This window comes from Solanum tuberosum, unplaced genomic scaffold, assembly GCF_000226075.1.
Source record: "Solanum tuberosum cultivar DM 1-3 516 R44 unplaced genomic scaffold, SolTub_3.0 scf00200, whole genome shotgun sequence".
In the NCBI taxonomy this organism is placed as follows: domain Eukaryota; kingdom Viridiplantae; phylum Streptophyta; class Magnoliopsida; order Solanales; family Solanaceae; genus Solanum; species Solanum tuberosum.
In genome coordinates, this window is record NW_006239124.1 from 223,640 (window position 1) to 249,496 (window position 25,857).

The 25,857-nt window shown below is 37.3% G+C and overlaps 1 protein-coding gene across 2 annotated transcripts in view; it reads right to left on the minus strand.

Annotated features, from left to right (window-relative positions):
- The window catches only part of LOC102602525 (serine/threonine-protein phosphatase 4 regulatory subunit 3), a 60,227-nt gene extending 34,370 nt beyond the window's left edge, over positions 1-25,857 (minus strand). For both annotated transcript variants that reach the window (XM_015312339.1, XM_006355328.2), the window contains exons 1-8: positions 25,682-25,857; positions 25,507-25,556; positions 6,851-6,931; positions 6,641-6,740; positions 6,458-6,542; positions 6,261-6,310; positions 5,113-5,192; positions 4,743-4,802 (exon numbers count right to left, since the gene is read on the minus strand). In XM_015312339.1, the coding sequence (XP_015167825.1) occupies positions 4,743-4,802; positions 5,113-5,192; positions 6,261-6,310; positions 6,458-6,542; positions 6,641-6,740; positions 6,851-6,931; positions 25,507-25,556; positions 25,682-25,697 (522 nt within the window). In that variant the 5' untranslated portion in view covers positions 25,698-25,857. The remainder of the gene's footprint in view (positions 1-4,742; positions 4,803-5,112; positions 5,193-6,260; positions 6,311-6,457; positions 6,543-6,640; positions 6,741-6,850; positions 6,932-25,506; positions 25,557-25,681) is intronic.

The window sequence follows — 25,857 nt, forward strand, 5'->3', positions numbered from 1 at the left end:
AAGGGACGTCACATAAGTTGGTAAGGAATCTAGTGCAGAGTTTATTAAAGTGACTCTACCTCCCAATGAAAGGTATTGAGACTTCCAAAGTGCAAACTTCCTCTCAGTTTTCTCAATAATTCCATCCCAAATAGTAATTGCTTAATGGTTTCCCCCCCCCCCCCCAATGGGATGCCTAGATAGACTATTGGTAGCTTCTCTACCTTGCACCTCAAGATGTTTGCTAGTGTTTGTATCTGTTGAACTTCTTTTATAGGAAAGTTACTGCCTTTTCTCCAATTAACCTAGAGTCCAGAACAAGCCTCAAAAACTACCAGAATCACCCTTAAATAGCATAATTGTTCATGGTCTGAACACTATTGTATCATCGGCATACAGTATATGTGTCAACTCCATATTCTCATTTGCCATGTTTCTTAATTTGAAGCATCTGATCCAATTATTTAGCGACGCTTTCCTCATTAAACTGTCCAATCCCCCCATAACTATAATTAAAAGGAATGCAGATAGAGGATCCCTCTGTCCAAATCCTCCTGCTGGGAAAAAACCTGAAGGTTCTCCATTAACAAGGATGTAGAACCTGGTGGTTTTAATACAAAAGTCTATCCAACCAAGCCAACAAATTCCAACCCCATCTATCTAAGAGTGTTGATCAAGAACTTCCAATTTAAATGGCCATACGCTTTCTCAATATCCAACTTGCACATAAACCCCGTAACATCTCCTCTAATTCTAGTGTCAATACACTCACTAGCAATTAAAGCAGCATCCATTATCTGTCTACCTCAATGAAGGCCATCTAATGTTTGTTCACAAGCTTGCTTATCACCCTCTTCAATCTCTTTTCTACAACCTTGGCTATAATTTTGTACACCCTTGTGATCAAACTAATTGGTCTAAAATCTCTCAGATCATTTGCCCCCACCTTCTTTGGAATAAAAGCTACAAATATAGCATTAAAACTTTTTTCAATTTTTTTATGAGTGTGGAAGTTGTGGAAGGTCAACATTAAGTCCTCCTTTACAGTTTCCTAGAAAGTTTTAAAAAACCAATTGTGTAACCATCCGGGCCAGTGCCTTGTCTACTGCACACATTTTGATCCCTTTTAACATCTCTTCCTCTTAAAACCTTCTTGTAAGCCATTGTTGCTCCTCCATAGTAATAGTTTGAACTTCAAAAATATTCAAATCTGGTTGCCAACTTTCAGATTGTTTGTAAAAGATTTTTTATAGAAATCCACAGTGGACCTCTTAATTTCCATAGAATCAGAGGACATAACCCCATCGATCATCAAAGAATCTATAGTGTTGATTCTCTTATGCGCAGTGGCCATTCTGTGGAAATACTTTGTGTTCTTGTCACCCCCTTTGTTCCACTGAATTCTAGATCTCTGTCTCTAATGGATTTCTTCATTTCTAGCCACTTCTTCATACTCCATGTCCCATTGTGCTTTCATTAGTAACTCATCATCGGTAAGAGGTCTGGCCTCTTATATGAATTCCAGACTCCCAATTTGCTCCAAAAGTTGATCATTTTTAGCCCTCCAATTACCATTATTCTCCTTTCTCCATTCTTTGAGTTTTACTTTCAAAAGACTCAGTATTGTTGCTAACTTAAAGTCTGCTCTTCCTGTCTTATTAAAAGAATTCCACCAGTCTTGTACTTTGGATTTAAGCCCTTCCACATTAAGCCACCATTTCCAACTTGAAATATGATCTCTTGAAGACCTCATCCCCACATGACAACAAAATTGGGTTATGGTCAAAACCCAAACTATTCAAGGAACTCTGTCTGATTTTATTAAACAACTTGTCCCAAGGAAATGAATACATGAGACTGTTAATCCTTGATGCATTTCTATGATCTGACCCTCCTCTCCAAGTGTAAGATCCCCCAAATAAAGGGGGGTCTACTAGCTCAGTTCATTGATACAGCTAGAGAAATCTATCATTGCTCCTGAAAGTTTGGTATTATTTGTCTTTTCTGAAGGGAATCTGTTAGTGTTGAAATCGCCACAAACCACCCAAGGTCCTTTACAAAAGCTTTTCATTGCACCTAATTCAACCCATAACTACTTCCTTTCATTTCTATCTCATGAAGCATATACTGCTATAAGAAACCAAGTGAAATCTACATTAATGCCACTCAACTTGCAACTGCTCATCTGATTTCCACTCTCCACCATCTCACAAGACCTTTTATCCCACATAATAATTATACCCCTTTTACTACCTAATGCCACCATCCAAATTCTCCCCATCAATCAATTACCCTCTAGCTATTGAATATGATCTCCTACTGCTCCCTTTAATTTTGTCTCCACCAAAACTATAATATCTACTCCCCCTTGTTGTAATCTACTCCTCACCAAATTTCTCTTGTCCTCCAAGTTAAGCCCCCTCACGTTCCATGATAGGTTAGTGAGCTTCATTATAACTGAGTGATTAGTTTCCTCCCCTTGCTTTTTTATTCACTCCTGGGCTCCTCTTCTTTGAATTTTCAGAAAAACAAGTTCCTCAATTCCTTCGGAACTCCCTGTTTCCCCCTTTTCTATCAAAATCGAAACAAAATTCTCTTCTTTATTCCTTTCCTGGTCAATTTTAACAACACATTGGCTTCCTCTGTGCATCGTTCAAAAGCAGCTCCAAATTCTTGACTGAGCCTGGGAATATTGCTCTGTACCCAGTGATGTGCCCTCTCTTCTACTTCTTTACTACAACCAGAAGCATCGCAAATAATAGGAGTTGGCTCCCCCGGTTGAACAAATTGTTGCATATTCCCTTGTTCCTCACTATCACTAATTTTATAATCTCTTCCCCCATTGTTGTTATCTAACAGTTCTACGAGCTTTTGTTCTTCTTCTCTTGATTTTTTTCCCTCAAGATCCTCTTGCTTCACTCTCTACCATCGCATTTTCTTCTCTGATAGCTTCTAGGTTGTTTCCTCCATATATTTTATTAAAGATCAGTTGTCCAGCACTATCTAGCTTGTACTTCTTTTCTGGGGCTAAGTACTCTTGGGCCTGGACAAGAGGCCCAAATCTGATTTCAAATTTAAATGAGTCATGTGCAAGTCACAAGTCTCATTACACCTTTCCCCTTCAGTTGTCTTTCTCTTACAACCCACATGTTGTTTCTAACTAGAATCCCTTAATTGATGGGATTCTAGTACAGAATTACAGCTTGCACTTTAGATTATCCCCTGGGAAAAACCGTGTACTGGATTCAACCTTGTTTCTTCTCCATTGGTTCCATAACCTGATTCTGGTGCTATTTCAAACCTGGGTTTGCACTCCACCCATATCGGAAAGTGGTAAGTAATTTCGTTCCATTCCATGGAGACCTCCTTGGGTATTTTTCTACCATCGCTGGCCACCAGAATCCTTGCCCACTTCATCTGGTTTTTTAGCTCTGTTTCTTCTTCAGTTGCAATCCATCCTCCACAGACTCCTCCAATTTCTCGGAAGACTTTCTGAGACCGCAAGTGCAGGGGAATGCCTACTAGTGTGATCCAAGTTTCTTTGATTGTTAAGGAGTTTGGGATTCTTCCTATAAAAGGGTTCCACCATTCCATATGGAAGCTGCAATTCTTCCATCTCCATTGCCGTTTTAAAGTTTGCTCTGCCATGTGTTTGTTTGGAAATTTGAACAGAAATGAGTCGCCATTAAGCTCGTAGATGTTGACACCAAATGCTTTCTTCCAGTTTGTTGAGGACCACCTTCTGATGTCAGCAAGTGTTGGTTTTTCCTTCAACTCCTCTCTGCAATAACCAACTACACATCTCTTGAGTAGGCTATCTTCCTAATCATTTATTCTATCAGTCACTTTTATGTTGCCATTCCTACTCTTTATCTCAACAGTGCAGAGAGTTTGTGAGCCATTTACTCTCTTGTACAACTGCTGCAAAAGAGTACTTGACATCCATCACTCTCGGAGGAGGTATCTGTACCTTTCTCCTCTGCCATTTAATGAACCTTTCTATCTTTAATGCAATATCCATCCACCCAACATTCAATGTTAGCTCTGGAATGATTAAGCGACCCCATCCATTTAATGAGATTATGCTTATAAATCTCCCATGTTGATTGCTCTTTCTAGTGCAAAAAAGGGCCGACTCCTTTTATGAAAATCTCCATCTCCTGATCTTTCGATGCTTTTTTCAAACAAAAGCATATCCACTCCATAGCTTTTCTGTTCACATTGGACCTTCGCATCATCTTCCTACTCCTTTCCACCCATTCATACCATTCAGACTTGCCATTTTCCCACCTTGTAATATCAAATTACTTAAACCCTGCGTTGAAATAGATCCTATGTCCTCCATCCTTAAAAATAGAATTTCTGGTTGAGCTAAAAAAGAAAAGAGAAAAAAGAGTAACCACAGAAGGTGATAACTCAGGGAGGTGAGAGAGAGGTTTTCCGGTAAGGAGTGCCGGAAAAGTGTCAAGAAAAGATGTTTCTCCTACCTAGGAAGTAGGAGAGAGAAGGTTTTTGGTTTTCATGCTTGAGAGCATTTGTTTAGCTCATTTCACATGTCTTTTGATAGATGTGAAACTGCTGTTATACCAGGGCCAACACTCTAAGAGAATTTTGGAGGCCAGTCTTAGCTTTTGTTCATATTTAGTATAGTGAATTATAATGAATGGCAATTGTAATGGAAACCTTCACCCTTGATGAAGATTCATTGATCCAGCTACAAATTAGTATGCACAACGGACAACTGAACAATTGACAAAGCTTACATCATGCAATATTAGTTCTGTCACACGCAACTGATCAGCAACACCACTCTCTACAACTATCTGCAAAAGAAACAATTGAACAGCACTCTCAGAGATCCGGGATATGATTTGAAATATACACTCAGGGGTATCTTTCAACAACAAAACAAACAGGGTTTTACCATTTGGAATTTTGTTATACTGAAATTGGTCGAAAACCTTTCAATTTATTGTCATAGGTTTTTTTTCTTTGGAAGTATAGAAGCGCGAGGTGGTGTAGACAATTACTCTGGTGAAGACAAGTCTAACAAGTAACTCAGAAATATTAGAGGAAACCAGAAGTCCAGCACTTATAACATAAAAGATGCACAAAGCAGGAAAATGGCAGCACCTTTAATATCAAGGGAAGCGTAGATAGCTCAACTGGAGGCAGTTCTCTCAAGTCACTGCTGGCACTATGAAATGTCTCATCTGGAAATAACATCAAAAAGAAATGAACAGTAAACATATATATTGAACCATTTCAACAAAATTATTTAAAAGATACTAACTTGAGAGCACAAGAAATCCCAAGCAGCAGTAGTCCAGGAATGGAACCTTATTTAGAAGTATTGAATAGGTTTCCAGGAACGAAAAATGGTCCAGTTAGCAATACTTTCTATTCTTTTATGTTCCTTACTTCCTCGGAAAGATCCAGACTCTACTATGTAATTTTCTGGTTTCTTCAAGTAAGGATGTCTAAGTGAACAAAGGGCACAAGGGTAACAATTTGTCCATGCGTTCAACAACAACAATCAATGCCTCAGTCCCGAACAAGTTGGGGTCGGCTAAATGAATCTTTACTGATCATGTTTCTCCATTTAAAATCATCTCTGTTAACTGTCTGTCCATGTGTTCTAACAGTTTAAATTTATGAGGATACTCACTTTCCCCAGAGACATAAGACAGCCAGGAAGAAGTCTAATAGTATTCTAGTTCACATGACAAATCATTTTTTTAATTTGGTTATCTCGGCCTCAGACGTAAGTTTGCATAATGCCCAACTACGCCAGAGTATTAACTTGAATAGCCAATCTTTAGCATCAGGTATCAGGTATACTTGCTGTGGTACCTAGCAACCATGATTTATTCAAGACAAGAACGACAGCAACTAAAACTATTTTTCAAACAACCCTTGGTAATCTTTATTTTTTAATAAAGCAGCCAACCCTTGGTAATATGAAATTTTAAACCTAAATTTAGTGTTTGATTTTGAGTTGTGAACTGAAGCCTTGGTGACTTGATGCTACAACTCCAGAAAACAATCTTGTTCCAATTCTAAACCAGAAACATATTGTGAAAGTCAGGTGTAGCTTGTTCATTTGTTCAACTGAAAAGTATGAATAAACATCTATGCATGACAAACACAGGTGTGGTTGTCCCCCGGTAAGTATAATCTATTACTAATGGCCAAAATAACTAAGCATCGAAATGGTAAGATGCTCTGTTAAACTAATGGATACAAAATATTTTTAATATAAGCAGGATGTAGAGACTTACAATTAAGGCTACTGAATTGCATGTTTCTCTGCACACTACAGATGCTGTCCCTACAGAGAGAAAAAAGAAAAGGCAGAAGATGTTATTTAGATGATCATTTGTACCACCTCCTGAAAATCTGGAAAATAAACTTCAAGAAAAATAGATTACAACCAAGAAAAAGTGGGTGAGACGCTAGAAATTATTTCAAGACTTGCCATATGTATGAGCAACCAGTGGTCTCTTGAAAACTAAGAGCCAGTTCAGTTGAATACTCCGGATCCCTCCAAGAAATAATTGTATCTGAGGAAAAGAAAATACTTCCCATTAAGAAGCTATATAACAAGACAACAGTAAAATCATGAAAAGGAAGAATGACAAATAACTACACTTAAGAATACCTTCTTGCTTACGGTAGATATCCTCTGCACTGATGCGGTGCATAAGCAACGTTTCATGCTCGTCTTCATCAGTTACAAGTAAACCTGGTTCTTCCGATCTCTGCATCATAGAGTCCCAAGTTCTAAATATGGGGGTATTCATATCTAAGATTTTTGCCAAGAGAAAACAAAAGGTACCAAGTTCTTGCAAGTCTTTCCGGTAACGGTTACCTCTAGATAATCTACAGTTACATGCCCTGTTCCCTGGTCATCCCACTTCCCATCATCATTCAGACGATAAACCTTTACACGCTGCACAAGAATGATATGAAGTGTAAATTACAAAATAAGCTTATCACACAAAGAAAGAAAGAAAGAAAGAAACTATTTACATAAAACTTTATACAGACAGCTAAAGAAAATTCTTTATAATTCAATTAATCGACAACAGTTCGAATCCCAAACTAGTTGCAGCCTGCTGTATGAACCTCCTTGAAGCAATCCATTCAAACACTAATTAATTTATCGAGTTAAAATAGTTCAGAGAAAAATAGATGCTTTGATATCTCTCATAGACGATCAGAATAATTTTTTTTAAATGACAATCAGAATATTTTTTTCCAATGTTCAGACGCAAAGCAGACAAACTCAGCACACAGAACAATTTATTTGCACATTTTTTTAGCAGAAAGCCATATATTTTTTATTTTTATTTTTTTTTTGATAACCGAGAAATCCGTCTGTGACCCGCCCTTTGGACTAATCACAGCCTTCTAAACTCGGTGGATAATGGGCCCACCCCTCTAGCAGAAAGCCATATATTGTTACAAACAGTCTTCTGGAAAGCAAAAAGTGCAAGGGAAAAACAAGGCGTGAAGACATTAAGTGAGAATCGAAGAACAAACTTGAAAAAATGAAGTGCCCAACTAAAAGAAAACACAGGATAACTGGCATGCATGAATTAGTAGTTATAACAATTAAAAAAAACACAACCAGTTTTTTTAGGTAAATAAACAAAATAACCACATATGTTGAGTTAGAAAGCAAACAGCATGCATTCCTTACACAATAAGATGAAACATACAACAACAACAATGATAACAACATACCCATTGAGATTCCACAAGTAAGATATGGGGAGGGTAGGATGTATCAGACCTTAACCCTACCTTTATGGGGTAGAGAGGTTGTTTCCGATAGACCTTTGGCTCAAAATAAAAGTTCTTGAAGTAGGTTTGCAAGAAAATATGACAGCAGAGGAGCAAGAGACAAAGCAAGGAAGCAACAGATAGTGATATACATTGAAGAATAAGAGAATACACGACTACAAAATAACACTATTAATACTGAGAAGCAGAGAGGAGGAAGCTAGGCCCTTGCCTCTCCCACACAAGATTCGGCAATACTCGGCTACCTATTAACATTCTACCCTAATCCTTGACCTCCATAGGCGCATGTCTACAGTCTTACTAAAGTTGTGTCATATCCTATCTAATCACCTCCCCTCAGTTCTTTTCGGCCTACCTCTACCTATCCTAACTCCTGCTACAACCAACCTCTCACACATTCTTACCTACGCATATGTGCACCTTCTCTTCACATGGACGAACTATCTCTCTCGCTTCCTTCATCTTGTTCTCCATGGAGGCCACACCTACCTTGCCTCGTAGAACTTTGTTCCTAATCATACTCTCCTAATATACCCACAGATCCATGTGAGCATCCTCATCTTCGCAAACCCGCACTCTACCCCATACAACAAAGTTGGTTTTACCACCACTCTGTATAACTACCTTTAAGCTTTGGCAACACATTCTTATCCAAGAGCACCCTTGAGGCGAGCCGCCATTTCACCCACTCTGATCCAATACAATGTGCAAAACTCACCGGAAAAAAAAAACCTAAAAACCCATAGAGATCTTCAGGTGCTTACCTTGAGGCTGAGAAATTTGGGTGGCCAAAAAAAGCTTCTAGGTCAAATCAGAGAAAAAGAAGGTCAGAGAAGGTTTTGAGTGGTCCGAAATAAGATCTGGTTCATATTGGAGGAGAGAGAAGGTCGGAAAAGGGTTCAGGCATGTGAGCATGGTCCTACCAGAACAGTGCAAGAGATGATCAAAGAGAAGGATAGAGGATAGAGAAAGCCGAAAAAGGGCTTTTTGGAGCTTACCTCGAGATGTGGGCATAGGAGCATAGTGGATGCATTTCAATTGCAATGTACAACTTTCAATGTGATGACTTCCTTCAAAACATCTCTTATTTCTTTCTTTTCTTTCCATATAGTCCAAGCTATACAAAGAAAAAGGGGAATAGCACTCCAAGTCTTCTTTAAGGATACTTCTGGACATACAATTTTCCCACTCTCTAACCCATTCCTCAACATTTTAGTACTTTCCCATTGGCTTCCAAAATTAACCATGAACATGATCCATAATTGCCAAGTAAACTCGCAATGCACAAAAATATGATCCATTGATTCACATGATCTCTCATACAAGTAGTAGCATCCTTTACACAAGATCCAACCCCTTTTCATCAAAATTTATTGTGTCAGACGTGCTCAAGAAACACTAGCCAACCAAAAACAAGTAACTTTTATTGGAATTGAGGTCTTCCATATCGTCTTCCAAGGTCACTTTTGTATTTTTACTAATTTCTCAGCATTGAATACTTCATACCATGAACTGACGATAAAAGAACACTTTTTTATTAGCTTCCAAGAACAGGTCATCTTCTTTTTCTAACATTAACTCTACTGATTGCATCTTCTGAAGAATAAATCACCTTCTTGCATTTCCTGTCAAAGTGGTTCCTTTTGATTGGAAGTCTCATCCTATATCAGAAAACATGTTTGCTAAACAAACTTCAAAATTATAAGACAATCAATATAGGTTAGGAAATGGATCTTTCAGCAACCCAAAACACTCTCTATTACCTTTCCAAAGTCTAATCTTCTTCTCATTGTCACCATCAATCTAACATACCTATTGAATTCTTCGAAAGGTTACAAATCTACCTCCAAACAGCTACTTCATATGGTGCTTTAACTGCCTTGGGTGCAGGAATCCTCTATCCATATTTATCCTCTACCACAACTTTCTCATAGGTTTTTTCCCATCATTTAACCATATCCATTTGCATAAAAAACTTTGATTGTGAGATCTAAGATTTCTAACTCCAAGCCCCCCGTCCTTCTCCGCCTTACTTAATGATACTTCATCTTCCCTACATAATCTTTCCATAGGAACTACCTTCTAAACTGTCTCTGGATTCTCAAATTCCCTTTCAACAGACCTACTCTACTCTTTCAATTTACTTTTGAGAGCTTTCAACTTACAGGCAAGGATATAATCTGGCTTCCCAGATAAAGAGAATGAACTCCACCAATTTGGACTCTATCTTTGAAACCTGTGATGCTCAACCACCAGTTTTCGGATTTGAAGTATCTCTTGTTCTTGATCCAACTACCCCCTTGTAATGAAACAGGAACATGATCGGATGCCAATCTTTGTAGGGTACTTTGTTTTATGTTATTGAAGCTAGTATCCCACTCTTCTGAAATCATAATTCTATCAATTCTGGCGGCTCCATCTTGAGTATCCCCTTTGAACTAAGTGTATCTCCCATCTTGTAACGATAGATCTATCAAATTAAGATCATTTTTAATGTCTGAAAACTCCACCATCCCCAAATTTCTCCTCCTAGCATTCCTTTTCTCTGATATGAATCTAGTAGTATTAAAATCTCCACAATCAGCCCATGGACCTTCCACTAGACCTCAAATATCAGTCATTTCTTTCCACACTTTCCTTCTTTCAACATAACAATTAGGAGCATAAACTCCAGTAAAGTGGCAGGCAAAAGAGAGCTTCAAATTTGTAGGTTAAAGTGTAGGATCGAATCTCTAGTATCTCCCCATTCCATATTTTACTATCCCAAAGCATTAGGATTCCCCCTCGAGTGCTACTAGCCTCTAGTTGAGCAAATTTAATCCATCTACCACCCCAAATTTGTTTAACGATATCATATATGTCCCCCTCCAATTTAGTTTCCTGGAGGCAAATGACGTCAGCCTTCCAGTCCACCATCATACTCTGTACAATACTCCTTTTATCTCTGTTGTTCAACCCCCTTGCATTCCAGGAAACTAGTTTGAACTGCATAGATCCAAAGCTAGCATCTTCCTCCCCTTATTTCTATTCCCACTGCTTTTATATTTAACATCAAAAAAAATTAAGCTTTTGAGTTCTTCCGCACCTTTGAACCTTCCTTTCTTACACACACTATTTATCTATATCTTTCTTGCATGCCAGCTGCTATCAACCTGTAAGAGCAGTTCCTCATGTCCTTGGATATCAACCCCAAGAGTTTGCTCAGTTTGACTAAATTTTGTTGAACCCAAACAGAGTTATCTCTCTCCCCCTCACTTATGCTTTGATCCTGTTGTACAAGCAGAAGTGCCACCTCTTCCACCTCCCAGCTATATGAAATGGTAATCACGTTCTGCTTTTCGATCACCGCTAAATTCCCCCCTTCGTTTAAATTCTCTTCAAATCTGTCCTCTTGCATGTTCTCTCCCCTCAAAACTTCTTGTTTAATTGTATCTTCCGCAATTAGCAGAATCTGGTGTATCATAAGGGATTTGCCTTTTCTTTTGATTCCTGCGGATTAAGATCAGTTTTTCCACCAATTCTTCACTTTGATTCACCACTATAATCTCTTGCACAGTGTTTTGTTCTATGTCATGCATGACTGGAAGAGAGATGTGGGATTCCATGTCTTCAAGAAGTCTATCTCTATTGGAGTATGGGATGAGTTGAATTTGTTATTTTGTTAAAAATAACAAAGCTTGCCTAATCAGGCCCATTTTCCACTTCAATTAAATACCCTTTCGTGGCCTCTCTAGGCCCAATTTAGAGCTCATCATTAAAGAAGGCATGTGACTCTCACATGACTTATTTGAATGCCCCTTTCCAGCGGTCATTTGTACATTCCCCACATGTTCTTCTGTACAAAAATCCCTTAAATTTAGGAATTTTTGTATAGAATCACAAAGATTGACATTACTTTGTTTTACCCTCTGGTCCAAAGTTTGACCTGGATTTTTTTTTCAGTGGAATGTCTTATACGTGGTACAACATGCCTTTTCCGGCAACATTTCACCTCACTTTGCTTTCGGTCCATATAGGGAAGTGGTGTCTGATTCCTTCTCGTGCTATTGACACCTCTTGTGGTATGTTTCTGCCGTGTCTTAGACAAGGAGACCCTTTGTCCCCTTTCTTATTTATCATTGCTGTGGAAGGGTTGGAGAGTTTGATGAGGAGAGCTTCTCTAAACAGCTGGATTAGGGGTTTCAGATGCAAAAACAGGGTTAATGAGGTGATGGATATGGACTCATTTATTGTATGTTGATGACACAATAATTTTTTGTGAAGCAGAGCAGGAACAACTGAACAACTCTGTCACATCAGAATTATCCTGGTAATTTTTTAGGCATGCTCTGGACTAAAGGTAAACTGGAGAAAAAGTAGCATTTTTCCTATTAAAGAGGTCCAACAGATTCAAGCTTTGGCTAATATATTGAAGTGCAGGATAGAGAAGTTGCCTACAGTTTATCTAGGTCTGCCATTTGGGTGCTAAACATAAAGCAGTTAGCATCTGGGATGGTCTAGAGAAATCAGAGACGAAACTGCACTATGGAAATCCCAATATCTATCCTTGGGGGGGGGGGGTCACTTTGACCAATTTTATTTTAGACTCTTTGCCTACATATGTGATGTCGTCACTTTTTCTCATTCCCGGTAAAGTAGTCAAAGCTATAGACTCATTGAGGAGAAATTTCCTTTGGCAAGGTAACAAGATTGAGAAAAGCTTCAACTTAGCTAATGGATGGCAGTTCAACAGAGCAAAAGATATGGGGGTTTGTAAGAAACCTAAAGATACACAACAACAGCTTACTTACCAAATGGTTGTGGAGATACAATTTGGAAGATCAAGCTCTAAGGAAGGAACTCATTCAACACAAGTATGGTCAAGAAGGACCCTTCGGGGTGGCCCAGTGGTTTGGGCTTGGGACTTTCATGTTGGAGGTCTCAAGTTCGAAACCCCTTGCAGCAAAAGCAAGGGGTTTGCCTTCTGGGTCGAGCTCGTCGCACCAGGCTTGCCTAGTGCGGGTTACCTCTCCTATGTGGTTTGCGAGCTATTGCATAGGAGCGGGGGTTTTACCCTATGCGCACCCAAAAGGATAGCGGCTGCGGGTTTACCTTGTCATCAAAAAAAAAAATTATGGTCAGGAAGGTCAATGACGTTCAGAGGAAGTGACAAAAACATATGGTGTGGGAGTATGGAGGACTATAAGAAACCTATGGCGGGATTTCAGAGACAATGTAAGGATAAAGGTTGGCCGAGGGAACAAGGCTTTATTTTGGAAGGAAGACTGGACTGGTCAAGGGTCCTTGGAAAATTTATTCCCTGGGATGTTTTGCCTGAATCCTGATAGCAAAATACAAGAGGTTTGGTCTCCACAAGAATGGAATTTGCTTTTTAGGAGATTTCTTAATGACTGGAAATAGAGTGGGTATCAAATATGCTAGTTTTGATTGGAGATTTTCCTGGCACAAGGCATCAAACTGATGGTTAATTCTCTGTGAACAGAATGTATAAAAGGGATCTAGCCACAATTGCAGGGAAGAAATCAGGGCCATGGAGTGTTATATGGAAGAGTGTAGCCCCTACTAAGGTGAAGTGTTTCACTTGGTTGGTAACCAGGAGAGCTTGCCTGACACATGATAAACTTCAAAAGAGGAGAAGAATTATTGCCTCAAGATGTTATCTTTGTAAAGAGTCTCTAGAAACCAACAACCACATGTTCCTCCACTGCAAAGTAACAACACAAGTATGGGCTCTATTCACCAATTTAGCTAGCCTAAAATTGGATTATGCCAGAACATACAGCAGACCTACTAAGTTGCTGGGTCAGAAAGGGAGTTAGTAAGAGCCAGAGAGGTGGTGGAGAACAGTACTTGCTTGTATCTTGTGGACCATTTGGAAAGAGAGAAATCAGAGAATTTTTGTAGGGAAAGAATGCACTATAGAGAAGATTAAGTGGAAAGTAATTACCACTTTAGGTTTTTGGTGTAAAGAAATGAACATGGAAGAAGAAATTCAACTAGTGGACTTCATAGGAGCTTTGTTAGTAGTCCTATTTTCTTTTTTTTGTTGTTGTTTCTATGTAACTAACACTTTTGGAGGTGGCCAGCATACCCCTTAATGCTGAGGAATACAAAGTTACCAGTTTTAAAAAAAAAAAAAATCTCGCCCATTTCATGTGGTTCATCAATTGTCTCCTCTTCAGCAGCTATCCAACTACCACGAAGTTGTCCAATTTCCTCAAAAAAATTGATGCATCCAAAGGTGTAGAGGAACACCCAGGACTTTCATCCAAGTTTCTTTGTGTTAGAATAGGAATAGATTTGTACAATCCTATTAGAATAGGAATATGTTTATACAATCCTATTAGAATAGGAATAGGAATAGAAATAGAAATAGGAATACTAAATAGTATCCTACTTGGTAAAGGATTGTATTCTAGGGTCTATAAATAGGGTCTCAATGTAATAATGTACACAACAACAATTCAATAATTTTCTTCCCCTATATTTCTCACATGGTATCAGAGCCTCTACAATCTTGGTACACAATCAAAGAGCTTTCGCTGCCGGCGGGTGGCTATTATTCATATATGTCGCCCGTCCGGCCAACGATTATGTTAACAAAAGTTAGGTCACTGTGTATCTTTCTGGTGACTATTTTCTCATATCTAATTTGTGTAGCACCATGCCATCATTCCGGTGACTACTTTCTTATATCTAATTTGTGTAGTACCGTGCTATCATTCCGGTGACTACTTTTTCATATTTAATTTGTGTAGCACCATGCTATCATTCCGATGACTACTTTTTCATATTTAATGTGTAGCACCATGCCATCCTTCTAGTGACTACCTTTTTTTTGCATATCTTATTTGTGTAGTACCGTGCATCTCTCCGGACTACTTTTCATATTTAATTTGTGTAGTACCATGGATTTTTCCGAACTATTTTCTCATAACTGAGTTGCTTGCATCATGTGTCTTTTCAGTGACTCCTCAGATTTGATTTGCATAGTTCCATTCGTCTTTCCAGTGATTCCTCAAATCTGATTTGCGTAGGGTTGTGCCATCATTCCAACCCTACCCGTATAATTTTTCTTTTTCAGCAGGGTCGTGCCATCATTCCAACCCTACCCATATTATTTCTCTTTTTCAATGGAGTCGTTCCATCAATTCGAACTATCCTATATAATTTATATTTTCTAGTTGGGTCGTGACATCATTCCGACCCTACCCATATAATTTTATTTCTTAGATTGTGACCATTTTTAGCCATCAAATCTAATACTCCGGCATATGAGCATGTTCCGACCAATTTTTCGGTGACTTGGGGGGAGTGTTAGAATAAGAATAGGTTTGTACAATCCTATTTGAATAGGAATATGTTTATACAATCCTATTAGAATAGAAATAGGAATAGAAATAGAAATAGGAGTACTAAATAGTATCCTACTTGGTAAAGGATTGTATTCTAGGGTCTATAAATAGGGTTTCAACGTAATAATGTACACAACAACAATTCAATAAAATTCTTCTCCTGTATTTCTCACACTTTGATTATCGTGGTGTTTGGAAAGCAGCCAAGCACTGAACTCCACCATTCTAGGTTAAAACCTAGGTTTTACCACTTCCATTGGCCTTGCAGTGTCTGTTCTGCCATGAACTTATATCTCCATAAAGCTCATATATGTTGACTTCAAAGGTCTTCTTCCACTTAGATGATGATTGATGACCATCTTCTGATCTCAAATAGAAGGTTTTTCTTTAATTGCCTTGGCCAAATACCCGACTAGGCACCTCTTAAATAGTCCCTCATTTTGCCTATCTGCAGTGCTTTCCACCTTTATTTCTTGAGGGCCCTTTGAAATTCATTTACTATCGCACACAGCCTTTGAATATGGATAGTTGGATTCTAGTAGTCTTGAGGTATTGGCTAGTACCTATCTTTTGGAGCATTTAATGAAATTCTCTATCTTAAAAGCTAAGTCGTACCATCCAACATTCAAGACTGGTTCTGGAATAATAATTATTGATCTTCCCCCCGCATTTAAGAAGATAATGGTGATATATCTCCCATATTCATTATGTTTCCTCGTACAAAAGTACTCTTCTTTTCAGTCAGCAAACTTCCACCTCTTTGTGCTCTTCTTTTGAAGAGTTGATGCTTCTCTTAGCAAGAAACATATCCAGTCCATCACGTTGCTGCTAACAGTTGATCTTCTCATCATCCTTCGACTCCTCTCCACCCATTCATACCAAACAAATCCATCTGAACTCCATTCGGTAACATCAAATGATTTGAAAGTAGACTATGGTAAAAGGAGATAGATGTGAAAGAAGAAGAGAGATGGTAGTTTTCAGGCGACCTACGAAAAGAGGGTTCTCTCTCTCTCCTAGGAAGTAGAGGAGAGAGTTTTTGGGAAATGTGCTTGAAAGCATATATGTGACTTGTATCAATCTAGAAAGATTGAGGCAAATTTGGGGTTATTTGATATTATATTAATATTATATCAATATTTAATTTATTTTTTTATCCATCTATGTATCATATTGATTGAAATTTGAATATGTACATTTTAATTTAATAAAAAAATTAACTAAAAGTTTAATAATAAAAATTTCATTTTTTTCTCTACAAAATAATCTTAATATTAAAAATGCATTGATACTTGTCATTTTTCGTAATTTGGCTCTCAAAAGTAATTCTACAATTTGCTTATCAAAAGAAGTTTTCAAATAAATTAGCCAAACACAAATTGTTTATTTTTTCAAAAACACTTTTCTAAAAAATTAATATAAAAAAGTGCTTCTAAAAATAAACAGTTTTTAGCAACAATGCCAAACAAGCTCTAAGTAGGAATACTATCAAGGACATTATTTATTAGGGTCAGGAGGCATAAAAAGATATTGCCTTTGCCTGATAGCTAAACTTTCTAAAGTTTTCAATAACCCCATTCCAGACTCCACTTGACTGACTTTTGCACCTGTGGGCAACCCCATATAAGTAGTTGGTAGTGAGCAACATCTGCCAACTCTCTCGAGTTAGGGATGCATTAACTAGGTATTCCACATTTTTTGACATAATGATAGGGAGACCAAATAAGGCCTCAAAGATCAATAGGGTGAGATTCAAGTATTGCACTTGGAATGTTTATGCACCACAAAAATTAATGTATCATTTGAATAAAGAAGATATAGGATGGAGATTGAATTTCATTGTTCTCTACCTACATCAAAACCCTTCGGTCATTACCATTGATTTGTCTTCTCAATCATTTTCTAAATCCTTCCTTGGCAATTATCAAGGATGAAGAGGAAGGTTTGAAAAATGATCACCCTGCCATGTCTCTTTTGAGCAAAGAAAAACCCCACTAAAGACTTGTTGATCAAAACTGAAAATTTGACTGTGGAGATACTATATCTTATCCACCAATTCTTTTTTTTTTGAAAATGGTAACGAATATCTTATCCACCAATTCTTGTATCACATCTTTCTTAGCATGGATATAAAATATGACTGGCTTAGATGGTCAAAAGCTTTTTGAATGTCCAACTTGCATAAAATGCCTACTTCACCACTTTTAGTTCTCCTATCTAGAACTACATTGGCAATGAGGGGATGCATCAGTAATTGTATGTTTTGAATAATAGCATTCTAATAGTTGGAAACAAACTTGTCAATACTTTTTAGAGCCTTCTTTCTAGAAGCTTTGCTGCAATCTTGTAGACAGTGCTAATGAGGCTAATAAGTTTATAATTGTGATAAATATAGGAGAAAAATACTATTGAATTATGTATCTACATTATTCATTGAGACCCTATTTATAAACACAATATTAGACTTCTTTTCCAACTAGGACACTGTAATACAATGTTTTTCTAAGTAGGATTCTATATACTATTTCGATTTCTTTTCTTATTCTAAGTAGGATTATATATATTATTCTTATTCCTATTCCTATCCTGACACTCCCCCTCAAGTTAGTCCATACAAGTCATATGTACCTAGCTTGTTACAAATGTAATTAATATGAGGGCCCATGAGGGGCTTGGTGAGATATTTGCAAGTTGATCACTCAACTTCACAATATTGACTAATCTTCTCATGAAATACGGGATTTAATGCATAATGCCGATAAAACACAGAGTGGTAAATACTGAATTACGGTGTTGAACTTCCCAAACCATGCTTGAAAAGATTGTTTCAGACATAGAGTGACTTATGTAATCACCATACAAGGTTACTAAACTCATCTTGAGCAACAAAATTAGGTGGTTGCTCCATATAAACTTTTTCACAGTGCAGTAGCCACCGGAAAGTGCTCAACATTTGGTGTAAAATATATGGATTGTTGGAATCAATAGATGAGTCGATATTAAACAAGAAAATCATTGAAAAAATTGGCCAAAACATGCTCACGTGTCAGAGTATTAAATTTGATGGCTAAAAATGGTCACGAGAAATAAAAGTACATGGGTAGGATCGAAATGATGGCACGACCCTACTGAGAAAGAGAATTATATGGGTCGAGTCAGATTGATGGCACGGCCCTACTAGAAAATAGAAATAATATAGGTAGAGTCGGATTGACGGCACAGCTTTACTAAAAAAGAAAAATTATATGGGTAGGGTTGAAATGATGGCACGACCCTACACTAACAAGAAAATAGTAACTAAAAAGAATGGTGTTGTGCAAATCAAATATGAAAAAATAGTCACTGAAAAGATGACACAGTACTACACAAATCGGATATGAGAACGTAGTCATCAGAAAGATGGCATAGTGCTACACAAACGAAATATGTGAAAGTAGTCACCGAAATGATGCACAATGCTACACAAATCAGATATGAGAAAGTAGTCCGAAAAAATGCATAGTACTATGCAAATTAAATATGAGAAAGTAGTCACCGAAAAAATGCACGGTGCTATGCAAATTAGATATATGAAAATAGTCACCGAAAAGATGCACAATAACCCAACTTCTGCTAACATAATCATCGGCCAGACGGGCAGAATATATGGTAATAGCCGCCCGCCGACAACGGGAGCTTTTTGATTCTCTACAAAGATTATAGAGGCTCTGATACCATGTGAGAAATATAAGAGAAAAATATTATTGAATTGTGAATCTACATTATTACATTGAGACCCTATTCATAGACACTACATTAGACTCCTTTTCCAACTAGGACACTACAATACAAATGTTTATCTAAGTAGGATTCTATATACTATTTCTATTTCTATTTCTATTTCCTATCCCTATTCTATCAGTAATCTCTGAGCTCAATCCACACAATAGACATCAGAAGACCTCTTCTTTGTAACATACCTTGAGTTAGGCATGCTTTCCTTACCACCAAACTAACAAACAAAACATGATACTTTGGTGGAACTTTAACTTTCCAACACTTGGCCCTGGTCTGAATTTCCCTTAACTTCTATAGGGCCCTAATGAGCCAGAGTCCAACTCGTGTCAATATTTGAATTAAAGTCATCCACATAATTTGGCACACAGCTGCCGGAGGAAGGGATACCTAGTGTTAATTGTTTGGCTCAAGGTATTGGACTTGACACCCGCTCGGCTAATCTTCAAACGAAGAGAAATCAAATCTCCAGCCTACCTAGGCTTTACATAAACATACCCTGTTATAAAGATTTCATAGCCCAATCACCAATATCAGCTCTATCATTGCTACCGATACCAAATTAGAAGATATGATACATATCCTAGCCCTTTGAAGGTGAGACCTATTCCATGTATCCTCATCAACATATATATAGCCCCCAACTAGATCTCCAATTATTCGATAGGTATTTATAGCTCATGCATGTAGTGGAATACCAAAAGCCTTGGCCCAACGCGATTTTGAACCCTTATTCATCCACTCTGAGCCAACTATTGATGACCACCATTCTAATGACAATTTCCTTCCATTTCACAACCACGCATCTGCTTTGATTATAGTAGATTCTTGCCTCAATTGGAAGTCAAAGAGGAAAGCATTGTATTTCAAGGTTCTTATTATGGGACAACACTAATCTGTCATCTATTAAGGAACCATCTTGTATCGCGTCAGTGTTGCACCGATATTGATGGAACATGCAAGTTCACCCTCTTAATCCTTACATAATGACAATCATTAAAGTTCTGGAGAACATTATAAGTGTGAACTTACATATTCCATCCTCATCTTTTGCAACGGTTCCCTTTTACCTAAGATGTTTGTTTCAGAGCATCACATACCCATTGCAAATTTTCTTAAAATATCCTAATGCACTCTATTAATGGGAACCATTTATTACCGGCATCATTGATCTCTAATAACTCAAGATTTTTGACCAAAAATAAAGAAAGTTTATTCACCATCATTAAAAATAAATGCTAGCCAAGGAAGGACTACAAGAAAAGTAGTTTTTAGAAAGTAGACTAGGCCCATTTCCCGAGTCATCCCCCCCCCCCTTTTTTGAATTGTTAAATTTCCCCCTTTTGGTGCAATTACAATTCAAAAAGTATGTTTTAATACTTGGTGCTTACAAGTAATTAAATTCAACTAATCCAAACAAGTTCACATACCCATAGAGGATGGAGTGGCCAAAGATGTTGGTAAGGAGATAGAGCAATTTTCGGGTGGGTAGAGTTTAAGCTTGTGAAATTGGGTTTAGAGTTTAAATGGATATTGAGAGGTTTCCGTTTGAGAAACTCTAAAGAGATACTAAAGATAAGAGGCACCAATAATTGGAAATGAAAATCGTAAATGGTGGAGTGGGTTTTGAAGAAGGGACAGGCTTAAGTGAAATGCCCTTATCTCCTAGATTTAATAAAATTCCAAAAAATGGAAAGATGAACATGTTTGGCCTTGGAACCCAACTGTAAATAACATTACCATGACATTCAAAGGAAAGCAAAATAAGTAAAGAGAATATAACATATCCATCATAATGAGAAGTGATTAACACCCCCCTAACAAATCCAAGTTTTGTTTCAACCATTCAAATCAAGTGTCTTACATTATATCTTTCCTTAAGTTTGGACAATTCACGACCCAAAAGAAAAGAAAAGATTATCATTCCACAGAAAGTTGTAGAATGATGTCAGAGAAATGATCATTAAAAGATGAGATGAAGGGGATCGTAGCATGGGAAATAAGAAGAATGAAGGAGGGAAAGAAAAGTGGGTGTTAGAGATCTTTCTTCTATTTCATTTTTTGATGTTCTAAATTCTAGTAGAGACAGAGACATTTGGTCAACTTCTTTCTTCTACTCTTCCAATAATTATGTCATAAAACAATTATGGAAACAAAAAAAAATTGCTTAAAATGTGAACCTCTAAGAACATGATGCCCAATCTAAGCTAGGGACCAATTCAAATATTGATTACACCATCTTAGGCAAAAGGTGCTAACCTTCTTTCCATGCCTCTTCTTTTTAACTCCACCATTGCTTTGAATTTGAAAGTGATTAATTAGTGGGTTTTCATACCAAGGCTAAATCCAATAATGTGTAGCATCTACTGATTTCACCATATCCCCTCTCTTTTTGCACTGAGACAGTCTCATTAAAATGTTAATCCTATTCATTTATGCTGGAACCATTAAATAGTTCCACACCAAATGTGTGTGATTTCGTTCTATACAGGTTAAAATATCTCTCACATTTTCAAATCTATAACTTAGAAGGAGGAATGGGAACCATCTAGAGCCTGTTCTGTCGATTATGTTGAGCTGGAACGAAAAGGATGCCATCTCCTTGTTGTTGGTCACCTACATCTTGAGGAGGTACCCTTTCAAGATTAGTCAACCTATAAAGTATTAACTCAATCATACCTTGAATCCCGATTGGTGTATTATAAACTGCTTGTTGATTCTGCAAGAGGTCATCCAGTACTTCAGCATACCTTGCAAGCCTATCCTCTACCACTCAAGATCTAGTTCCTTCTGCCATAGCTACAACTCACAAGTCATAAGGATAAAATTACTCATACCAAATGTTAGCATTTGTGTCAGTTCATACTCAATTTCTATGGAATCAAAAACAAATTATTAATTAAACCAAACAACTCAGTATTTTGGGGAAATTTTCTGGTATTATGATAAGCACATAAAAACTTTTTTTTTCAAAACATGTCTTGCTTATTAATTATATAATAATTACAAGAGAGGGGGACATAAGGCCTATCACCTCTTCATATGTAATACAAAAAATGGAAACAACTATGGTAGGCTAAGCTATATATAGGAGTTTCCATCTAGGAAGGCTTCTTCTCCAGTTAGAGATTCTACTGAAGTTGAGGACTCTCCATTAGTCCTTCATGGTGGTTCATTGTAATGCTCCAAATATCCAAACTATGGCCAAGCCATTCGTTAAATGCATATAGACTCCTAATTCGATGATTTCTAATATTGGATATATTGAAAATAATTCCTTAATATGGGAAGATATTTTGATGTGAATTAAGTTTATAAGGAACTCCTTGAGACACAAACTGTTTTTATACTGGTTGGGATCCAATGTGAATCTTACGTCCAGTCTCCTTGGGTTGCAAGGGTGTTTTCTTCAAGCTGTTGAACTTTTGGTGTGAGTACATGAATGAGTGTAAACAGTTTACACTCAATGTTTTTTTCACTTTTTTTTTATACAAAGCCTTACCAACAATTTTTTCTCTCTTCTCTTTTTTGTTTACATAGTAGAACTAGGTAATACAATGCATGATAAAAGTAGAGGAGGGAATGTGAGATGATTCAGACTTATTGTACACTTCCTTCTGTTAATCAAGCCTTCATTTATATTGTTTGAAGTCTTGAATATTTTATGTGAAGAGATAGCAACCCAAGAGATTTGATCCTTGGAAAATAAGGCAACTGATCCTAATTTTCCAAGATTAAAGCTCAAGATTGATTTCCAATCTTGATTCTTGTTTAGCTTCCTTTATTGCCTGTTGATTATAGATGTTGCAGCTTCCTTGATTGACTGTAGATTGTAGCCGTTGTGTTCTTCAGTTTGGTTTTGAATATTCAGCTTCCTTGATTAATTGTAGACTTGGCATATTCACCTTTCCTTGAATGTTGGTTGGAATGTAGCCGTTGTGCTTCTTCATTGCTAGTTGTTGAGATGTTCACCTTCCTTGATAAGTGCCTTCTGTGATATGTGCATTCTGAGGATCTCAACTTGGATCCTCGATTGATTATTTATCAATCAAGATTCTTGATTGGTAATCTTCACTTGATTTAAGGGGATCCGTGATTGATTCTTTTCCTTTTTGGTGATACGTTTGCCCTGCAAGGAAATATGTTGTTTATCATTAAAACTCTAACAATCTCCCCCTTTTTTTACAATGACCACATATAGTAGAGGTACCTCCCTGTTGTAGTCGACTTGTATGGCTGAGAGTTTAATTGCTCCCCCTGAGTGTAGCATACTGTGGTTAACTAGTGGAGCTGAGTTCTCAACACAATTCCCATGAAGATATGCAAGATCTTTTCATTGTTATGCATATAAATATTCATACACCCTGCGATCTCAATAGAGAGAGTTAAACCAATATAGAAAATCACAGTTATTAAAAGCAAAGTATTAAGCAACACGCATACTAATAGCATATAGATAATTAATTCTCCCCCTTTGGCATCAGCAAAAAGGAAAGAATAAAAAGTTTCAACAAAAATCAAACAGCAGAGAGTCTTACAATGAGCCACAGGCTCAAAACAAAAGCAATTCCGAAACAGACACCATACACATATCAACGAGGATGCAGGAAATAGGTCAGAGTGTTGACTATAGCAGTCGACATTTCTTCAAATCTGGAGGAAAGAGAAGTAGAGATGGCCTTAGAACCAGCTTGAACTTTAGTAGCAATTTTGATGGCTTCCTTCACGATTTGATCCAACCTGGGATGAATACAAGTAACATCAATACCTGTTTCCTTGGTGACATCATTCACACTGTTGATTTTGAAATGGGCAGACAACAGAAGATCCTTCAAAGAGTCCACTTGTTCACTCATTGCAGACTGTTTGATCATGAGATCAGGAACTTGAGCAACAGTGATGGTCACAGTGTCTAGCTTGGTATGCATATCAACAAGGTTTTCAAGAGCCCCGTTAAGCTTGGTAGTAGACACAGAGGTAGAGGAGGAAGGTTTAGATTTCATAGGAGCAGCAGCCGAATCATCTGCACCAGTCTTGAGAACCCAAGAGGAGATAGAACAAGTGAAGTCCATGCTAAGAAAAGCACGAGTGTTATACCTCTATTTAATAAGAACGGGAGAGAAGTCTCCAAGGCACATGAAGTGTGACTCAAAGATGCGAGTGATAAGCATGACAAAAGGAAGATTGGAGGGTTCACTACCATTAGACTATCCATTTCTAATATGATGTGAGAGTTAGAGTTAGCATGACACCATTCAATCCCATGTAAATTTTCTTGCAACTCACCAGAATTGTTAGTAGAAAATTAGATCGATTTGGCAAATGCCATAATCAACTCCCTATTTCCTCTCCTAAAAATCCCCCCAATTCCAGACAAACTTTGTCTTGACATGGAGCTACAATCTTTATTAATCTTCCGAGTAATTTCTTGAGGTTTTTCCAATTGACCAGTATTCTATTGATCTTCGGCTTGTAGTTCTCAGGTATTGAGTGTGTTGTCCATCCCCAATTAGCATCCATTCTACTTAATTTCTTGGATATAGTTTACCTGTACATTAAACAAGATTTGATTAGTAATTCTGAAAAAAGATGTATTTCTGTTATCAAACCTTTTTGCATTTCTTGCTTTCCAAATTTCTAGAGGGTGAAACAAGGAATGAGATAGAGCAACAACTTGTGTACTTTTTTTTTGTTTTTGCAGTAGACTGCGACAATAGTCCAAAGTGCCCTGGACAATGTCAGAATTATGAACTATTCCAAGAGGGCTGGCCATCTGATTCCAAACTTTCCTTGCTAAATCACTAGTGGTGAACACTTGGTCTAGTGTCTCCAGTTGAGAGATAGTGCAACAAGTACATCTAGTATCCACATGAATATTAAGAGATAATAGATGTTACCCTTTTGTTTAGGAGTCTGTTATTAGTTTCCTGAATTTCAGCCATATGATGATATACGTAGTTAGTCATCTTTACTATTTAGGACTTTAATAGTTTCCTGTAAACTAGGTTTCTGTTAATAGTACTTTATCAGTTTGTATTGGCTCTATTTAAAAGAGAAGGTTGTACGTGAATAAAAGTATCTTTCTCTCCTATATCTCAAACCTTCATAATTTGTTCCTAATTTACAAGTAACAAGCCCTCTAAACAAGTCATTTATGTGAACCACATCTAATAAGGAGTCGAAATAAATTTTCAAAACAAGCACAAAGGATACAGTATTTCACCTTCCTATAAAAACCTTCTATAAAGGACACCAATATCAAATTCCCCAAGAAACAGTTCCACTGACAAACAACTTTATGATATTAGCAACCATCGCTAAAGAAAACGGAAGAATTCAATCATATACCACAATACAAAACTCATTGAAGTTGGCAATTCATCATAGTTTGACAAAATTTAAACAAATGCACCAGCTATGCAAGCTCACAAGCTAAGCTCGAGCTTCAGAATCAACCCAAAGGAACATCTTTTACCAAACAAAATTAACCAGCTAGAGCTTAATGAAAGGTGTAAAGCAAGAAATTTAATTTATTTATTTTTAAATAATAATAATAATAAGTTCAACTACGAGAGTAAACTGAACTAACCTGCATCGAGTTGTTGGTGCTAGAAGACTTCTCTTGAGCACCCATTGAAGCTTTTAGATATTGAAGAAACCCCAATTTCACCGGGTGTATTGATGATAGATTGAATTAGGGTTTTGAGTAAAAAAAAAGAAAGTATTGCGAAGAACCTTATGAATTTGGATCAATTAAAACCTACCCACTACTGATATCATATCAGTGAATCTTCGAAACTCGTTTTCTTGTCGATCTTCACAACTTGTATCATATCATCTCTCCCTCTACAGTGTTCATACCCAGCTTTTGGAAATACTACAAGAGAAGTGCTTCGTTTGATTTTGTTGATGCCATTAATGCCCTTTGTTTCTAGTGAAA